The 17,582-nt window shown below is 37.9% G+C and overlaps 1 protein-coding gene across 4 annotated transcripts in view; it reads right to left on the bottom strand.

The window, feature by feature from the left end:
* Nucleotides 1-5,163: 5,163 nt before the first annotated feature.
* fxyd5 (FXYD domain containing ion transport regulator 5) overlaps nt 5,164-17,582 on the bottom strand; it is a 51,711-nt gene continuing 39,292 nt past the window's right edge. For all 4 annotated transcript variants that reach the window (XM_028822715.2, XM_028822718.2, XM_028822717.2 and 1 more), the window contains 4 exons: nt 14,372-14,398; nt 8,227-8,301; nt 7,349-7,397; nt 5,164-5,873 (listed from right to left, as the gene is read on the bottom strand). In XM_028822715.2, the coding sequence (XP_028678548.1) occupies nt 5,849-5,873; nt 7,349-7,397; nt 8,227-8,301; nt 14,372-14,398 (176 nt within the window). In that variant the 3' untranslated portion in view covers nt 5,164-5,848. The remainder of the gene's footprint in view (nt 5,874-7,348; nt 7,398-8,226; nt 8,302-14,371; nt 14,399-17,582) is intronic.

Below are 17,582 nucleotides of genomic sequence, written 5' to 3'. Positions count from 1 at the left end.
CACAGACTCACACACACTGGTCAAGCCCATTCATGGAAAATTCAGAAAATCAAGAACGTTATGTCTAACATCCTTAACACATGTCCATCAAATGCATTGAAAAGTGGATAACAGAAAAAATTCAGTAGTGTAGTGCATTATGTTGCTGGTAATATGTCTAATATTAATGTGACACATCTGTCTCTTTATCTGTCTTCCATATACAACATGGTGTGATCCTTTGAGGATCTTGCACTGGTCGCTTGAGTATATTTGTGTTGTGTACCAATAATTTTCTTTGCTTTGATATACTGTATTGAAAGGTAATTTAAACTTGTGGCATAACCACATTTAACTAATGTAATCTAATTTTATAAATCTTAAGAGGTGAGACACCCATAAAATGAATATCAGCCTACTTTTTGTAGCGAGAAGTCAAGCAAAATGACACTTTTTCTTAGCTAACTAAAAGATTACAATTTGCAAGCTTTCGAGGCAACTCAGGCCCCTTCTTCAGGAAAGATGTAATCACATGTAGGCAAGATGTAATCAAGATATAATTACATCTCACCTGAAGGAGGGGCCTGAGTTGCCTTGAAAGCTTGCAAATTATAATCTTTTAGTTAGCCAATAAAAGGTGTGATTTTGCTTGACTTCTCACTACATCCATAATGACTAACATGGTACAATACCATAGTACTACAGCCTACTTTTGAAAACATTGTATTGCAGTCTCGTATACTTTCTTGTTTTGGTGGTCTTTCGGAAAAAAATGCTATATACAACAAAGATCAGTGTTACATTCTCCCCAGAATCCACAAACTGGACAATCCAGAACACCCCATCATTTCTGCATGCAACTGTCCCACTGCATATATTTCATTTTTCCTCGACAGTCTTATGAGACTACTAGTTGAAGGTCTCCATTCATACTTAAAAGATACTAACCATGCTCTCCGGTTACCTGACTGCTTTATCCTTACCATGGACGTCACCTCTCTGCACACAGTCATTCTTCATGATTGACCTCAGACAGCCATTCACCAGGTGTCCAGTCCAGGATTCTCCCATGAGCACCCTCATCAGACTTTACACTGAATACTTTCTCTTTTAATAACAATTTTATTTCACTGGGTCAGTGGATATGTAATGTGTATTAATGTGGAGTCTAGCAACATCATTGTCAGCAGGGTGGATGAGCATTTCTTTTGTTTATACCAAGGATTTGTACCAGACCCATACAACTGATATACTGTATTTACAGTTGTGTTGGTGTTGCCTCTTGCACCGTATGCCAGCTAGAGGAATTTATTAATGATTTTACTGGCTTTCATCCATCTCTCAGTTTTACAGTTGACATTTCCACCACAACTCTACCAATTTTAGATATCTTTCTTTCTATCAGCTTTCCAAAACTTAAAACCCCTGTCTATGTCTAACCATCTCTATGACTCCTTCTATCCCTGGTATAAAACAAAAACTCTCTACCTCTTCCAGAGTTTCTTACACTCTGCAGTGATGAGGCCTACTTCTGTAATGAAGCACTCTGGATGAGAAGCTTCTTCACTGATAGAGGATACCCTTCTCATATTGTGAACAGGACCCTCACTCAAGCCAGGAGTAGACCTTGGACGAACTGCTCTAAAAGAAACCCCAATAATGAAACCTGCATCCCACTGGTTCTCCAATTCCACCCTAACAGTCTATGTCTCCTACGGGTCATCAAACACAATTTCCCCATTTTGCAGACTGATCCTTCCACATGGGGCCTTTTTTCCTAAGCCTCCATTAATCTCCTTCTATTGACCAACATACAGACTTTTCTCTGAGGAGACCCACAACCCTCACCAGGCACTTTCAGCTGTAACAGGAGCCGCTGTGTCCAAATATGTCACCAGCAATTCCCTTGTATCCGGTTCCTCTGGTAAATTTAATGTTAAACAATGGACCTCTTACCAATCTAAAAATCACTTTATGGCATTTCTTGTGGAAGTATCCAGCCATCTACATAGGTGAGACACGGTTACCATCGTGAGATCCTGCCCCAAGTGGAGGAGTTCAAGTATCTCGGGGTCTTGTTCACGAGTGAGGGAAGAATGGAGCGTGAGATCGACAGGCGGATCGGTGCGGCATCCGCAGTAATGCGGGCATTGCATCGGTCTGTCGTGGTGAAAAAGGAGCTGAGCCGCAAGGCGAAGCTCTCAATTTACCAGTCGATCTATGTTCCTACCCTCACCTATGGTCATGAGCTATGGGTAGTGACCGAAAGAACGAGATCGCGAATACAAGCGGCTGAAATGAGTTTCCTCCGCAGGGTGTCTGGGCTTTCCCTTAAAGATAGGGTGAGAAGCTCAGTCATCCGGGAGGGGCTCAGAGTAGAGCCGCTGCTCCTCCGCATCGAGAGGAGTCAGATGAGGTGGCTCGGGCATCTGATCAGGATGCCTCCTGGACGCCTCCCTGGTGAGGTGTTCCGGGCACGTCCAACCGGGAGGAGGCCCCGGGGAAGACCCAGGACACGCTGGAGGGACTATGTCTCTCGACTGGCCTGGGAACGCCTTGGGATTCTCCCGGAAGAGCTAGAAGAAGTGGCCGGGGAGAGGGAAGTCTGGGCATCTCTGCTCAAGCTGCTGCCCCCGCGACCCGACCTCGGATAAGCGGGAGACAATGGATGGATGGACGGTTACCATCATAACTAAAGTAGCACTTTAAATGATTTATTTTGTATTTGATCTTCTATGTGCTCTATGTGTGTGAATCACTACCTGCTTCTTAAATGGGCTTTCTCTTCCTCTGACAGGAGACAGAATCCATTACATTTATGATATTACAGCTCTCTGAATAAATTAAATACTGAGATGTATACTTGATATCACTTTCATGACGATAAGAATTAAAGCATGTTATTAAACACGAGAACAAGGTGGCGCAGTGATAGTGACAAGCTTGTGTCCCGTCCAGAGATTGTTCATGCCCCCCTGCTAGATGCTTACTGCGCCGTGCGTGATCTTCAATGGAATAATTTATTGCAGCAGTACTGTCTTTTTCAAACGTACTAACCCCCAATTCCTATCCTTCCTTTTCTTTCTCCAAGTACCCAATCGCTACACAATTATCTCTGTAATAGATGTCAAGCCATCTGTAAGCTTAGAACGCAGATTCTTCAAAACTTTTAAGGAACATTGAAATATCTTTGTAGTATATGTTTAATTGTTCTATCCATCTATCCTTCCAGTGTCACGCCAGTCCCAGCAAGAATACAGCGTGAGGCAGGAACAATCCCTGAATGGAGTGCCAGCTCGTTGCTACCGCTATCCACCATGTCCTCACATGTTTAATTATTAACAATATAGATTATTTCAATGATGTTAAAATTCTATCTGTATAATGTAAAAAACATATTTTGCTGCATTTCATCTTAAAAGTGATATCATGGGAGAGGGAAGTCTGGGCATCTCTGCTCAAGCTGCTGCCCCCGCGACCCGACCTCGGATAAGCGGAAGAGGATGGATGGATGGATGGAAGTGATATCATCATCATATGTAAATACGCGCTTTATAAAGTGGCTCAGGTTGTGCAATATTATAACTGTATCGCAAGTTTACAGAGAGGTACATGAATTTATAAGTACAAACAGTTCTATAAGGAGCACTTGATGGACTGATTGAATGTGTTTAGAGCTCTTGGGATGAAACTGTTTCTAATCTGCAAGGTTCCAACAGCGCTTTGAGTAGTGAGAAAAGCGCTATATAAATGTAAAGAATTATTAAAGAATTAAGGCTTTAAAGTGTTTGCCGTATGGAAGCAGTTCAAATAGCGCATGGCTGAGGCAGCGTGTGCTTGATGCTGTATACCGATAATTCTCTTTCCAATCAGCTGCTGTACAGCTGTGATTCCACACTCAGATACAGTGATATAAATAGCCCGAGTGGTGCAGTGAGAGAAATATGGAAAAAGATAATCCGCTGTGGCAACCCCTAACAGGAGCAGGTGAAAGAAGAAGAAGAAGATGGTGCAGTGAGAGTAACAACGCTAAAGCAGCTATGGTATTTGGAATAGTTTGGCCATTCCGTGGACCATTAAATTGTTACAGGTTGATTACAATCAGATGCCTTAAACTAATAAACAATATGCAGCTAATTTCAGTGTATTTAATGAAGCCGTCAGGGATGTGAATCTAAAAAAGAAAGGGAAACCACACTGGAACAAAAGCACTGCTTTGACACTGGGTGCCGCCAGGGTTTGAGCTACCGTGAAAATGTGTGTGGCATTATGCCAAGTTTAGTTTTGTTACATCGCAATGTGAGCGTAGCAACAGGTGTATGCAACATTTTTGAGCGTATGCACTGTTTATACATGAGGCCCCAGGTCTTTTAATTCTCTTCCTTTATCTTCTCTAGTGGCCGCTTTCTCTCCCCTACTCTCACCTTTTCTCTGTTCATCTGCCCTGTTTTTGTTTCCTCCTTCCCCTCCTATTTATGTTGCCTGCTCTTTCCTTTTCAGTTGTACTCCTGATGACAGCTTTACAGTCAGAACTTTGTGTTTTTAACATTCTTTCCTTTTCAGCATGAAAGTATCCTTTTAAGTTTTTTTTCCTTTGAAGATGAATGCTGATGCAGCCATACACTAACTCCATAAAGATCAACAACGTGTATTTAAGTATGGCAACCAAATTGGGCCGTTTGTACAGTGGTCTGCTTGGGCCTTTGGTTTTTCGCGCCACTGAAATTGTTTTGGGGCTGCTGCTCTAAAAGACAATCCACATTGTCCATCAAGTAGCATTTTGACATTTCTTTGATCTTCATACACACTTAAAAATAAAAAGTGCCAGAGTGGTTCTTCAGAGCGATGCCATAGGGAAACCATTTTGGGTCCTCTAAAGAACCATCCAGAGGAAATATATTTTATTTCTTTAGATCAATAACAGGGTCCACAGATCTGTGAAATGTCAGAGGGTTCCTGGTTTTAAAAGGACTCTTTCTGCATATCAGGCTAACTTCAGGTTTTCTTAATCTGTTCTATCCTACTAGGTAGACTGCAAGAAATTAAAGATTTCTATTTTTGTCCACATATTAGGACCTTTTTTAAAGTAAAAAGAACTGATGGCATACACAAGGAGCTCTTCACGGAACGAAATGGTTCCTTGTCAAGCAATGGATCTGTAAGGAAACACACAACCCAGTAAAGGGCTATTTTAGAACTTTTATTCTTAAGAATGTAGAGGTACAAGTATGAAATGCTAAGTTCTGGCAACAGGCTACTGTCAGTTTGAAGGGTTTTGCTTTATTTCTCAATTTGAAAAACATGAGCTTGTTCCAAAAATAATTAAATTAATTCAGTATTTAATTAAAATAAACTTTACAGTAGAAAAACGTCAGCTTGAAGAATCACAACAGACAGGATGCATGAATTGCTGCTGAATTAAGAAGTGCCAGATATCTTTGTCATCAATTTTTTTTTCTTATAAAAAAAGTTCTATTTGTAATCCAGTGTGTTTATTTCATCAGTTAACCAAAACAAAAAAAAAACAAGTGGATGCAGAAATGCTGTAAATGGCTTGAAGCAGATCCCCACAGGAAGGTGACATCATGCATGTGAAAGCACAAGAGAGCGCAGCAAGAGGATGTGGTGTCCCAGAATCAGCAGGTCTCAGGCCAGAACTAATGACACCGGCTCACTTCAGTGCCGCTTCATTTTTGTAGGAATGAGCCTGGCAATGCTTACAAAACTGTGGCTTTGCTTTCAACTGAAATTCTGTAGATTTTTTTGTGGACATTTAAAATCCCTTAAATTCAAATGCAAAAAAAGGAAGGAAATGATTTCTTCTATATCTTTTTACTTTGTTGAAAACACATGAAGTTTTGTTTTTTTTTTACGGTTGAGTTAAGGTGTAACTCCTAGAAGAAGAACAAGAAAAAAAGAAAATGACATGACCATGTACAGTATATTGCCAAGGTACTTCATACATTTAAAAAAAATAGTCACTGCAAAATTTTCAGGTTTTTAAAATTTGAAACAGTTTAGTGGCACAGTAATTTGTCCTTCTGTCTCACAATTCCAGAGTCCATTCCTAGCCCAATTGCTTTCTGGGTTTTCATTCAACCTGACACATTTGTCCATTCTATTCACTGAGATTGTCCAAAATAAGATCTAGCTGAAAGTTCAAGGTCCTCAAAGTCCTCCTCTCCACCACACCATGTGTTTAAGGTTCTAATCAGAGTACCTGGACAAAACTTTCTTAAACATGGAGAAAAGCATCATGGAGGCCGGGCCTTGAACCCATAGATAGCGATAGAGTTAGGAGGCTACCCATTGTGCCATTCAGGACCAACTCTTATCTTGACAGTATTAGCTATGTAAAGTATGCATCCTCACTTTGCCTTTGAGTTGTTGAAGCTTTTTTCACCCGAAAGGAATAAACTCAAAAAAAATAAATGTATATATCTATATATCTATATCTATATCTATCTCTCTCTATATATATATCTATATCTCTATCTATATATATATATATACACTCACACACATTTTTTCAATGGAATAAGGTTGTAACATAACAAAATGTGGAAAAAGTGATGCGCTGTGAATACTTTCCGGATGCACTGTAATTAGCCTTTTTGTTATGTTGCTACTGTTATGCCTCTTTGAAGCTTCACACACCCAAATTCACCAGGCATATGATGGCAGTTTGGTTGTAAATGCATTAGTTTCATCTTCATTAACGTCTGATGACCAACTCACATTGTCATCACCGTTGTTCAATTTAAGTAATGGTTCGGTTTTAGTTTGTTGTAATTCTTTCTTTATGGCTTTTCATTTGTCATTGTGTTTTTAGTTTAGAGGCCTCACTCATGAATATTGATGAGTTAGAGTGGCAAAACCCATAGAAATATTCATGACTTTTTGCAGCATGACATTTTTTCATCCACTATATGGCAGCGCAATACTGTTGCGAACATAAAAAATGTAAAGTGGATCATTACACATCAACCCGAGTCTGATGCATGTTAATTGTAGTTGCATAGAATTTCAAGCCTGAGTCACGTTCAGGGTTAACATCGAGGAAGTTAAGGCAAAGAAAACTGCAAAAATGGTGGCTCTGAGGCTAGGGATCTGCACTGGCAATCGGAAGGTTGCCGGTTCGAATCTCGTAAATGCCAATAGGGACTCTGCTCTGTTGGGTCCTTCAGCAAGGTCCTTAACCTGCAATTGCTGAGCGCTTTGAGTAGTGAGAAAAGCGCTATATAAATGCAAAGAATTATTATTAAGGCCAAAAAAATTAAAATATTTTTGGCTATTGCATTCCCTTAATTTCTTATTCTAATTTGTGACATCTCTATGCTGTAAACATTTATAGACTCCAAATGCTTACCGTTTTCTGCCTATAGAAAACTTTGGCCTGCTTCTCTTTACTCTTGCACCTAAAACAGAATCACAAAAATAACAAAATCATTCACTGGTTAAAATCTTTTTTTCTTTTTTATTGGTCAATAATGTAACAACATTTTGACTCCAATCCACACGCAAAAAATGTAAAGGCCTACCCATTTAACTGATTTTTCAAAATTTACTTTGATTTATAACATCTTCAAGATTTTCTTCTGCTGCTAGCTATATGTGCAAAGAAGAGAAAGGAGTGATGCCAGCTCCCTGGTACTTGCTTCCACTGGGCTGGAAGAGTGCCCAGCATGCCAGCCCCTTCAAATCAAAATTTTGATTGTTCCTTTTGTGTAACATTTCACTGAATTCAAGTGTACATTGACTGTATACTAACATTCAGATCTGTATGGACATTTTCATAGTTTGTTCATTTATTTATCGACTGAGTTTACCACAGGGTTAACTGCTCAATCAGTTCCAAGTTGATCAGGTCATGGATCAGTTCTCTTCTTCTTAAATGATTCTAGACGAGACTCTAGTGCAACACACCATCACGTGCTGTTTTAGCCACTAATGGCGCCCCCTACTGTACATTAGGCTTTAACTCGTCAGAATCTGATATACACCTCTGCTATTTTCCTACTGTTTCTGTTGCTGCTTTACTCTAAAAATCATATATGGATTATTACCATCCATCTTTTTATCCTTCCATTGATTATTAAATCTGCCTAATACAACTCACTCTCCAGTGAGTTCAGCATGTGTTTCCTTTCTAAAGTTAAGTTCCTGTTGTTACTGACAATACAACATAATTTTAAACAGCACTATATAAAGGGAGAAAAATATCAAAATGAATATCACTGTGCTTACATGGGATGATGAGGATTCCAACCAGGAAAAAAATGGCAGCCGCGATCAGGCCATTGCGTCTCAAAGTCTTGTAATCTGAACATCAAAAAAAGGAGATGTCATTAAAAAGTGTCTGCCTCTTTTTTTATAAAGAGCATTTACTGAGAAGACCACCACTGTCTGCAGCAGGCTGATACATGTGAGTCACACCAGCAGCCATTAAGTCAGCTTTATATGGATGTTCATTACCAATTCACACCTTATGAATTTATTTATTTTGCACTTGAGATTTTACAGTCCAAAATTTATTTGAAACAGCCTTTCCTCTAATGGCCACCAGGTGGAGCCCACTGATATATAAATCACTTAAGAAAATATTAAACGATAGTTGCCTGCTTTATCCAGAGAAGACAGTTTGCTGTTCTTTGTTATTCTTTATTGTTTTGCTAATAATCTACAACCAGAACTGGAAACGACAGGTCACAAGGGCTAAGGTTTAACACAGAACTAGGAGATAAAGGAATAATTGTAGTCAAAAAGTAGGTAGTGATCAAAAACCAGAAAGTCAAATGTAACCAAAATACAAAAGCCAATAAATGAACAAAATATCAAAACGAAAATAATGTGCAAATTCCTAACTCCGTAAGATTTTTTTCACTAGTTACACATGACAATTGCAAATTCAAAATCTTGGATCCAACAAACAGCAGGTCGCCATCTCAGATACTGCCTGGTCGATGATATCACACATTTGGAAGTCATCTGATATTATCAGTGATATTTATGAAAGCATTGTGGGTCAAACAATGTCCAAGTTTGCGGATATTTTTAAATGACTTTTTGTGTGTGCTTTGTTGAATAGATTCCCCAAAATTATTTTGCTATGTTATTGAGACTTTTGTTTTAGATTAATATTTTGATCAATGACTTCCTGGTTCCAGCCCCTTCTGGTCAATTTCTATTAGTAAAATTCCTGCCCAACTTCCGCAGTGGCACTATGCAATAAAGTTGTACAGTATGGAATTCTGGAGAATAATACATCTAATACAATTATTTTAGATTTCATGATATTCAAAAAAATTGGCGTGATCATACGGTTTCAGGCCTTGTCGTAGATAACCTGCTTGAAATCCCTGCTGATGTTTCTCATCCTTTGCATAACCTGCTCAATCAACGTAAGATTAAAACAATACAAGAGATCTTTTGTATCTTCAGTAAATAATCTGTTTAATCATGAAGTGTAGCTCACATGTATCTATAACAAGTTAACTTGATCATATTCCAAATGCATGTTGGGTATAGATAAGTCATTTTTTTTGTCTATATACAAATTTTTAATGATCTGGTTTTGTCATTTATTTTTAATTGTGGGACTATAAACTTTATCAAATCTTAATACTGGTGTTTTTTTACAGTAATATACTAGCACTTATGAATTAGAGGACACTAGCACTATTTGACTGCCATGTATTTGAACATTCACAGGTTGCACCACATCTCGCCGTGGATTAGCATGCCAGCTAAATAAATGAAAATGTGTGAAGGATGAACTCAGACATTGATCAGGCCATACAGTAAGGCTGTCAGAATTCACACAGTCTTGTGCAATTGTTCTCTTTATTTTCATTTATTTTTTAACATCTTGATTGCTTTCACTCTTGATATTCTCCTTTGGCTACATTTCATACTTTTGATACTTGTCAGATCCTTGTGTGGTTTTGCCTGGTGTTTCCTTATAGTACTGCTCAGGTGTTACTATTGTTATTTGTTTTTCCATCATTGGTTTTAGAGATCATCACACTGCCGTCTTGGACCCCATCTACACTCCTACATTTTTGTTTAAAAACAGATATTTGACACCATTTTTGCATTTTATTCACAATACCGGGACATTTTCAACCTACAAAAATAAATACTGTAAAATCTTGCATAGAACACACACTCTTGTATTATGTGCATGGCTAATTTAGCCTAAAAGTTTCAGGTAAAAAAAAGACATTCATGTATAATGCGGACCCTTAACCTTTAAACATTTCATTAAAATTGCAGTCAGTCATTTTTTTTAACAAAATTTAAAGTATTTATAATAATTGCTTATTTAAATTAGCCAAATAAGTACATTACATTTTTAATAATACTTATAATTACAAATTGATAAGTACCTATTAATGTAACAATCTTTTAATTTGCAAGATTTTATTTTAAATTGCATACATTTTTTACATACAAGTAATCTACTCTTAGGCAATTATCAATTATTATCCAATCAAAAATACGTAACTCTAAATATAGGTATACCTAACTTGAAGAACAGTCATCATCACTGCTACTAGTGAGAAGCTCATCTAATGCTGTTGAGTCAATGCTATTGTCATTGATAACATAATAATAAATATCGCCATTATTACCCTCATCTAATAACACCCGTTTATCCTTCTACAAAACGTCATCCTAACTGCCATTAAGATAGTTAGAAATAGAACATTTGAGGAAACCATGTTGAAGTATAGACGCATCTAATTCATTCCAAGTCTCAAGTATCCATTCGGCTAGTTTAGAGAGAGATGGTTGACACATACGACCACCAGCAGTAAATGTGTGATTACTGTTGCTTAACCATGCATTCCATTTACAACAGATAGTATCCTTTATTGGCTTATTGACAGAGATATCTAAAGGTTATAATAGATGGGTCATGCCACCTGGAATAATAAAAAGATCAGATTTTAATTTCTTAGGTTCCTCCTTCATAGAAGACTTTTGATGTATACAAAACGAGTCAAGCACCAACATAGAGGGTTGTTTCCTTAGACCACTGGGACATTTTGCCCAAAAAACATTTTAACCAGGTCATTGGTTAATGCTGTATCCATCCATCCTTTAGAGTGAACACGAATGTGTACACCACTTGGAAATTTAATTCCATTGGGTAGAGTTTTTCTCTTAAAAATTATGAAAGGCGGCAACTTTCCTCCATTTGCAGTACACCCTATCTTAACAGTAAAGTGAGACTTCCCATGTCCAGTTGTACGTATAGACACAGTTTTTGTGCCTTTTTTGTCTACAGTCCTACTATGAGGCATTTCAAAAGTCAAGGGTGTCTGATCGGCGTTTCCACTCTGCAAGACAATACATGTGGTCCTTTCTCAATTTGATAACATACTTTTTGAACTCTAGGAGCTTTGCTTCATAGTCATCTGGAAGACATTACATGATGATAGTTTTACAAACTGAAGACTATGTCGCGTCATAAAATGAACTGCCCATCCATAAGATGCTTTAAAATCTGTTGCCATCATAAAAGATTTTTTTTTTAAGTTCCAAAACTTTAAATCTGATTTCAATGCCTGAGACACAGATCACCTGTAGCCTCCTATTTGTTACTCAGTCAATTAATACTTTTTCTACGTGTGAAAAACTTGGTGGGCCACCACAATTTGCCTTTTTTTTTTAAATAGGTAATGCTGGCAACGGTTCTTTGTTTTTATGCCATAATCAGATGTTTGACTCAGGAATACAAAAATGGCGTCTTGCTGCCCGATTGCTATTAGTTTCTGCATATTTTATTACTAACAGCTTTTCTACTGCAGTATAATTTTCATTTTAAGGGCTTAAAATATCAGATGGTATTAAAATTATTAACCTACCAGTACTTGAAGTAACACGACAACCCCATTTCCATTGCTACCAAGTCCGTTGATCAACTCAAAATGAATAACAATAATGTGGAATAATGTGCATGAGGACTGAGCGGTTAGCACAAGATGAGCGCCAACATCTTAAGTGGGAGGGGAGAACTTTAACACAGCTCCACCAAACAGCGAAACGGTACCACAGATAAAACCAAGTGCTTTATACACATAATGAATTCAAATACCTACCATCCTACTGTACAGGCTTATTGAAAATACCTAATTAAAATTATGTCTCATGTAAGCAACCTAAAATGAGTAAAAATCGCATGAATTATATAAATATATATATTTTTGAAAATGCTCTCCAGTGCTGGAGACTTTTGAATACGCCATCGCAGTGTTTCAGTGGGCAACCAGTGGCATTCCTGTTGGTTCATGCTTAATGCATGGCCATTGGATTGGATCCTGCTCATTACATTGTCTCATTCCCTGATTGGTCACCTTTCATAGAAGTAAAACATATCCCAACATAGTAGACGCACAGGAGTTGGTTTCAATGGCACTTGTTGTGCTGCATCTAAATTGCATTTTGTACAGTCTGAACTATATATGTGTGAAAAAGGCAAATAATTTACCATTCATTACAGTTCTGCAATACATTCCATGGCTGGCTGCATTGACTTCTTCTTCTTCTTTCTTTTGCTCTCATTAGGGGTCGCCACAGCAGATCATCTTGTTCCATTTCTTTCTGTCCTCTACATCTTTCTCTGTTACACCCATCACCTGCATGTCCTCTCTCATCACATCCATAAACCTCCTCTTAGGCCTTCCTCTTTTCCTCTTCTCTGGCAGCTCTATCCTTAACATCCTTCTCCCAATATACTCAGCATCTCTCCTCTGCACATGTCCAAACCAACGCAATCTCGCCTCTCTGACTTTGTCTTCCAACCGTCCCACCTGAGCTGACCCTCTAATGTCCTCATTTCTAATCCTATCCATCCTTGTCACACCCAATGCAAATCTTAGCATCTTTGACTCTGCCACCTCCAGCTCTGTCTCCTGCTTTCTGGTCAGTGCCACTGTCTCCAGCCCATATAACACAGCTGGTCTCACTACCGTCCTGTAGACCTTCTCTTTTGCTCTTGCTGATACCCATCTGTCACAAATCACTCCAGACACTCTTCTTCACCCATTCTACCCTGCCTGCACTCTTTTTATCACCTCTCTTCCACAATCTCCATTATTCTGTACTGTTGATCCCACACTGTGTGAGCTTTAGAAATTGTGATGAAGCAGCTAATCACCAGTCATATACTGTATGTGCTCAAACTGCACGAGTGCATTTGGTCCATTGCCATGCTGTGACATGGATGCTCAGACTATTCATGTATAATGCTGCACAATGAATTGTGGGAAATTTTATGACATTAGAAAATTGGTTCGTGAGACTGCTCACACTACAAGACCACTGCCTGAAATTTCCGACATGACAAGAATTCTTCTGATAGGCCAACAGCCCAATTGTAAGATGCAATCCCAACCAATTTCACACTGCACGTGAAACGACAGCCGAGGAAGGTGAAATTCAGGCTGACTCACAAAATCAGTTGCCAACTATAAATCAGGCCTAACATTGTGTCAATATCACAATGTGTATGCCTGGTTTAAGATGTCTAGGCCCTGTGTATGCCCAGTGTAGGTGGATGATTACTTAATATGCATTTTCAGACATTTTAGTGTAGATGTAAATAGTTTTGTAAATGATGTGAAAATGCTTGTATGGATGGAGATTTTTTTAATTTAAAAATTCCATATTTAAAATAAAACTGTAGTAGTGTGGAGGCAGACCTGGGAAGCAGTACTGTTTTGGCAGTGAGGCTGGTTGCTGATTACAAAAGTTGACAGTGTCACAGAATGTGGCATCATCACATTGCCATTATAAAAGAAGGGGGTGGATGGTTTAGTGTCCAATATTTGGACGGAAGACTCTTAAAGTAAAGGACAGGGGACACCACTGAGCCCCAAAATCCCAGACACAGCAAATGCAAAATAAAGGTTTTTATTGTATAATAAGTAAATAAATATACCAATCCACTCCACAGTGTTCTAATAAACTAGTTCTCCTTTTCCTCCTCCAGGTGAGCTTTGCCTTCTGCCTCCCGTCTCTGACTCACTGGAGGAGGCTGAACTGAGGCATAGCCAGACGGAAGCACTTCCAGGTCAGATAGAAGCCTCCTGAAACAGGGAGTCCTTCTGCCTGCAGTGCCTTCTGGCGACACCTGAGGACCGCGACAGGGTGATCCCACTCCGTACAGATCACTTTTAGATCACAATCCTAAAAACACTACAGGACTTCACAGAGCTGTGATCAGAGTGTTCGGGAGCAGATTGAGAATGAGGCTGGATAATAACGGAGAGCAGGTCACTATTTATCAGAGAAGTTTCTGTGATGGTGTTTCATAAGTCATCACAATAGGAAAAAACCAAGAAAGTAAAGTCTCAGGAAAAAACAATAAAATAGTTTAGCTTACCGTGATCAAATTCAAACTTTGCATCTGCTGTGAATTAAAAAAAAAAAAAATACTGTTATTTTAAGGAAATTATAATTTAAACTGTATTTCATTCACTGATTTTATGTGAAACTATATTTCATTCACAGTCATTGATTCTGAAGTTTATTTTTATGCTTATTTACTGTATATAACATGAAGAAAATTGCTTTTTTATTTTGGATTAATCAATATGGTATAAACAAACATGTGGCAAAAAGTCACTTCTTCATTCATTTGCTAAGCCTGTCCATCTTTCAGTTTTTCAAGCCAACTTAAACCACAGAAGCACCAGCTGCACAAGACAAGAGCCCACCCAGAATGGAATGCCAATCCATCTCAGATGGAATTGTAAGAAACAGAATATTTAGACACAGAAAGTCCATAAACACCCGCTGTGACCTCTTAAGACAATGGACAGGACAATGACAAGGTGACGCACATCATTTCTTTAAAAACCATCATTACAGTGAACTTGGCTTTTATGAAATATGCCATTTTCTTCCTGACCAGTTAATGGGGTCACGAACTGACACTATAGAATAATCAAAGCTGAAAAATAAAAACTATGACTGAGGGAACGGTTTTGCATTCAGAAGTAACCAATTAATGACATTGAACAAATTGACATTTTGGCCAGCACTTGATTGATGTTTTTTGGTATGTTTAATAGGTCTGTAAAATAAAGTCATTTTTTAAGATTCATTCACATAAAATACAAAACCACTGAGTGTCGTTGTCATGTTTGTCTTTCTGTCTGCATAAAATAACTTGCCTCCCAGTGTACTGATTTTGTTGAATTTTAGTTCAATTCACGGAAATTTGTCAGGAAATTTTCCTTGAGTTGCCTCAAGCAGCGTGAAGCCACATTCAAGTAGACCATTTGAGATAGTTAGGACAGCCGGTGAAGTTGCTCTTCTAGATCTTCTTCTAGGACTTATTGGTAGGAGATCATAGGACTAACCAAGATTAAGTTTGACCACTAAAGAGTATTTGGCAAAATAAAACACAGGAAACCATCACTTTTTTATTCAGGTTTACCACCTTTAAGTTTTGCTGTTTATGAATGGCCTTATTTTATCATGACCCCATGTAGCCAAAGGTTTAAAGTATGCCAGTGTGATCTGTGAGTTTCCACATTATAATTATTTTTTTAAGATGGGTAACTGAAGCCATGAATAGACACAACTGAAGTATTTGTGGCTCAGTAAACCAGTTAACAGGGTGAAAGAGAGATAAGAAGCAACAAATGTAAGCCATTTCAGCAGGCTATTAAAAGAAAGTAGGTGAACTCCATAGTTTGACAGTCAGGGTTAGGATTAGGGTAGGGGATACCACCTAGGTGGTGCGCTCGGGTTCACTTATCACAGTTCTACATTCATAGCTCTTGTACATGTCATTTTTAATCTCATAATTCCTTTTCTAGGATGAAGACAATTTTTCTTACTACCTTCCTTTATTTTTCATTTAATCCGTTCGGGAAGATGGTGTCTAACTCCCTAATCCATTCCTCTTCTTTTTTTAATCTCCTATTTTTGTCCCAATAGGTTTCCATTTCTAATGGAAAAAAAAGAGGTTCATGTTCTGGGTCTTGAAAATGTAAGTATAGTTTGGTTCCTTTTGTTTGATTTTCTATTAGTCTCAAATGTTGTATGAATCTTGCTTTGACCGTATTTTTTGTTTCCCCGATATAGATCAAACCACATTTTTTGCACTGAATGGCATAAATACAGTTCGTAGATGTTATAGTTATTTTTTTTTTTTTTTTTTTTTTATATTTTTATTTTATTAATTTTCATTGTAATCATTCCATACAAACAGATCCATTTATAACCCAACAAATTTGAAAACAAATCAAACCCCACCCCTGAGAAGGAGAGCTTAGCTAAAGGAAAATTTCTTTAAGCTTTTTAATAAGGCAACATTAGACAAAAGAAGGGGAGAAGTAACTATCTATATAAATAAGAGATGGAGAAGGGAGTTAAATACAATAATAGTTAATTCTCTTATTCTAAAATAATATTGATTAAATCCTGCCAAGTTTTGAAAAAATTTTGTACAGATCCTCTAACTGAAAATTTGATTTTTTCCAATTTCAAATAATATAAAACATCAGTTTCCCACTGACTTATAAGAGGAGAATTAGGATTCTTCCAATTTAACAAAATAAGTCTGCGTGCCAAGAGTGTAGTGAATGCAATCACCGTTTGTTTGTCCTTCTCCAATTCAAGTCCATCTGGAAGGACACCAAACACAGCTGTTAGTGGGTTAGGAGGGATTGTGATACTAAGGCTGTCTGAGAGGCACTTAAAAATTTTTGTCCAAAATGATGTTAGTTTGGTGCAGGCCCAGAACATGTGACCCAGTGAGGCAGGAGCTTGGTTGCAGCGCTCGCAGGTTGGATCCTGGCCTGGAAACATTTTGGACAGTTTTAAGCGAGACAGATGAGCTCGATATATAATTTTTAGTTGAATAATTCTATGCTTTGCGCATATAGAACTCGAGTGAATTCTCTGCTTTGCTACCTTCCACTCCTTTTCTGATATATTGATTAAGAGATCTTCTTCCCAATGTCCTCTTGGATCTTTGAAAGGTAGGGACTCTAATAAGATTTTATATATTGCGGAAATAGTGTTTGTTTCCTCTGAATTGAGCAGTATTTTTTCCAGCATTGTGGAGGGTGCAAGGTGGGGGAAATCGGGCAATTTCTGTTTAACAAAATTTCTAATTTGAAGATAGTAAAAGAAATGTGTAGCTGGGAGGTTAAATTTTGAACGTAATTGTTCAAAAGATGTAAATATGTTGTCTATATAAAGATCTCTGAGCATTTTAATCCCAAAACTTTTCCAGGTATTAAAAACTGGATATACTTGCGAAGGTTGAAAGAGGTGGTTCCCTTGCAAAGGTGCCACTGATAAAAGATTTTCCATCTTAAAATGCTTCCTAATTTGGTTCCATATTCTGAGTGAGTAAAGCACAATTGGGTTATTAGTATATTTGCGATAACTTTCATTTATTGGAGAGCAGAGCAGGGAATATAAAGAAGTACTACAGGATTTTACTTCTATTGCAGACCAAGCCTGTGTATGTGCATTTATTTGTGTCCAGGTCGTAGATGTTATAGTTAAATCCTGAAAAATCGGTTTCTCTTTTGCTGTTATCGGATTTGTAATGAGTTTTTTATTTTTATAGG

This window comes from Erpetoichthys calabaricus, chromosome 17, assembly GCF_900747795.2.
Source record: "Erpetoichthys calabaricus chromosome 17, fErpCal1.3, whole genome shotgun sequence".
NCBI lineage: Eukaryota > Metazoa > Chordata > Cladistia > Polypteriformes > Polypteridae > Erpetoichthys > Erpetoichthys calabaricus.
Note: the sequence above shows the minus strand (reverse complement) of the source record. Positions and strands in the feature narration are given on the sequence as shown.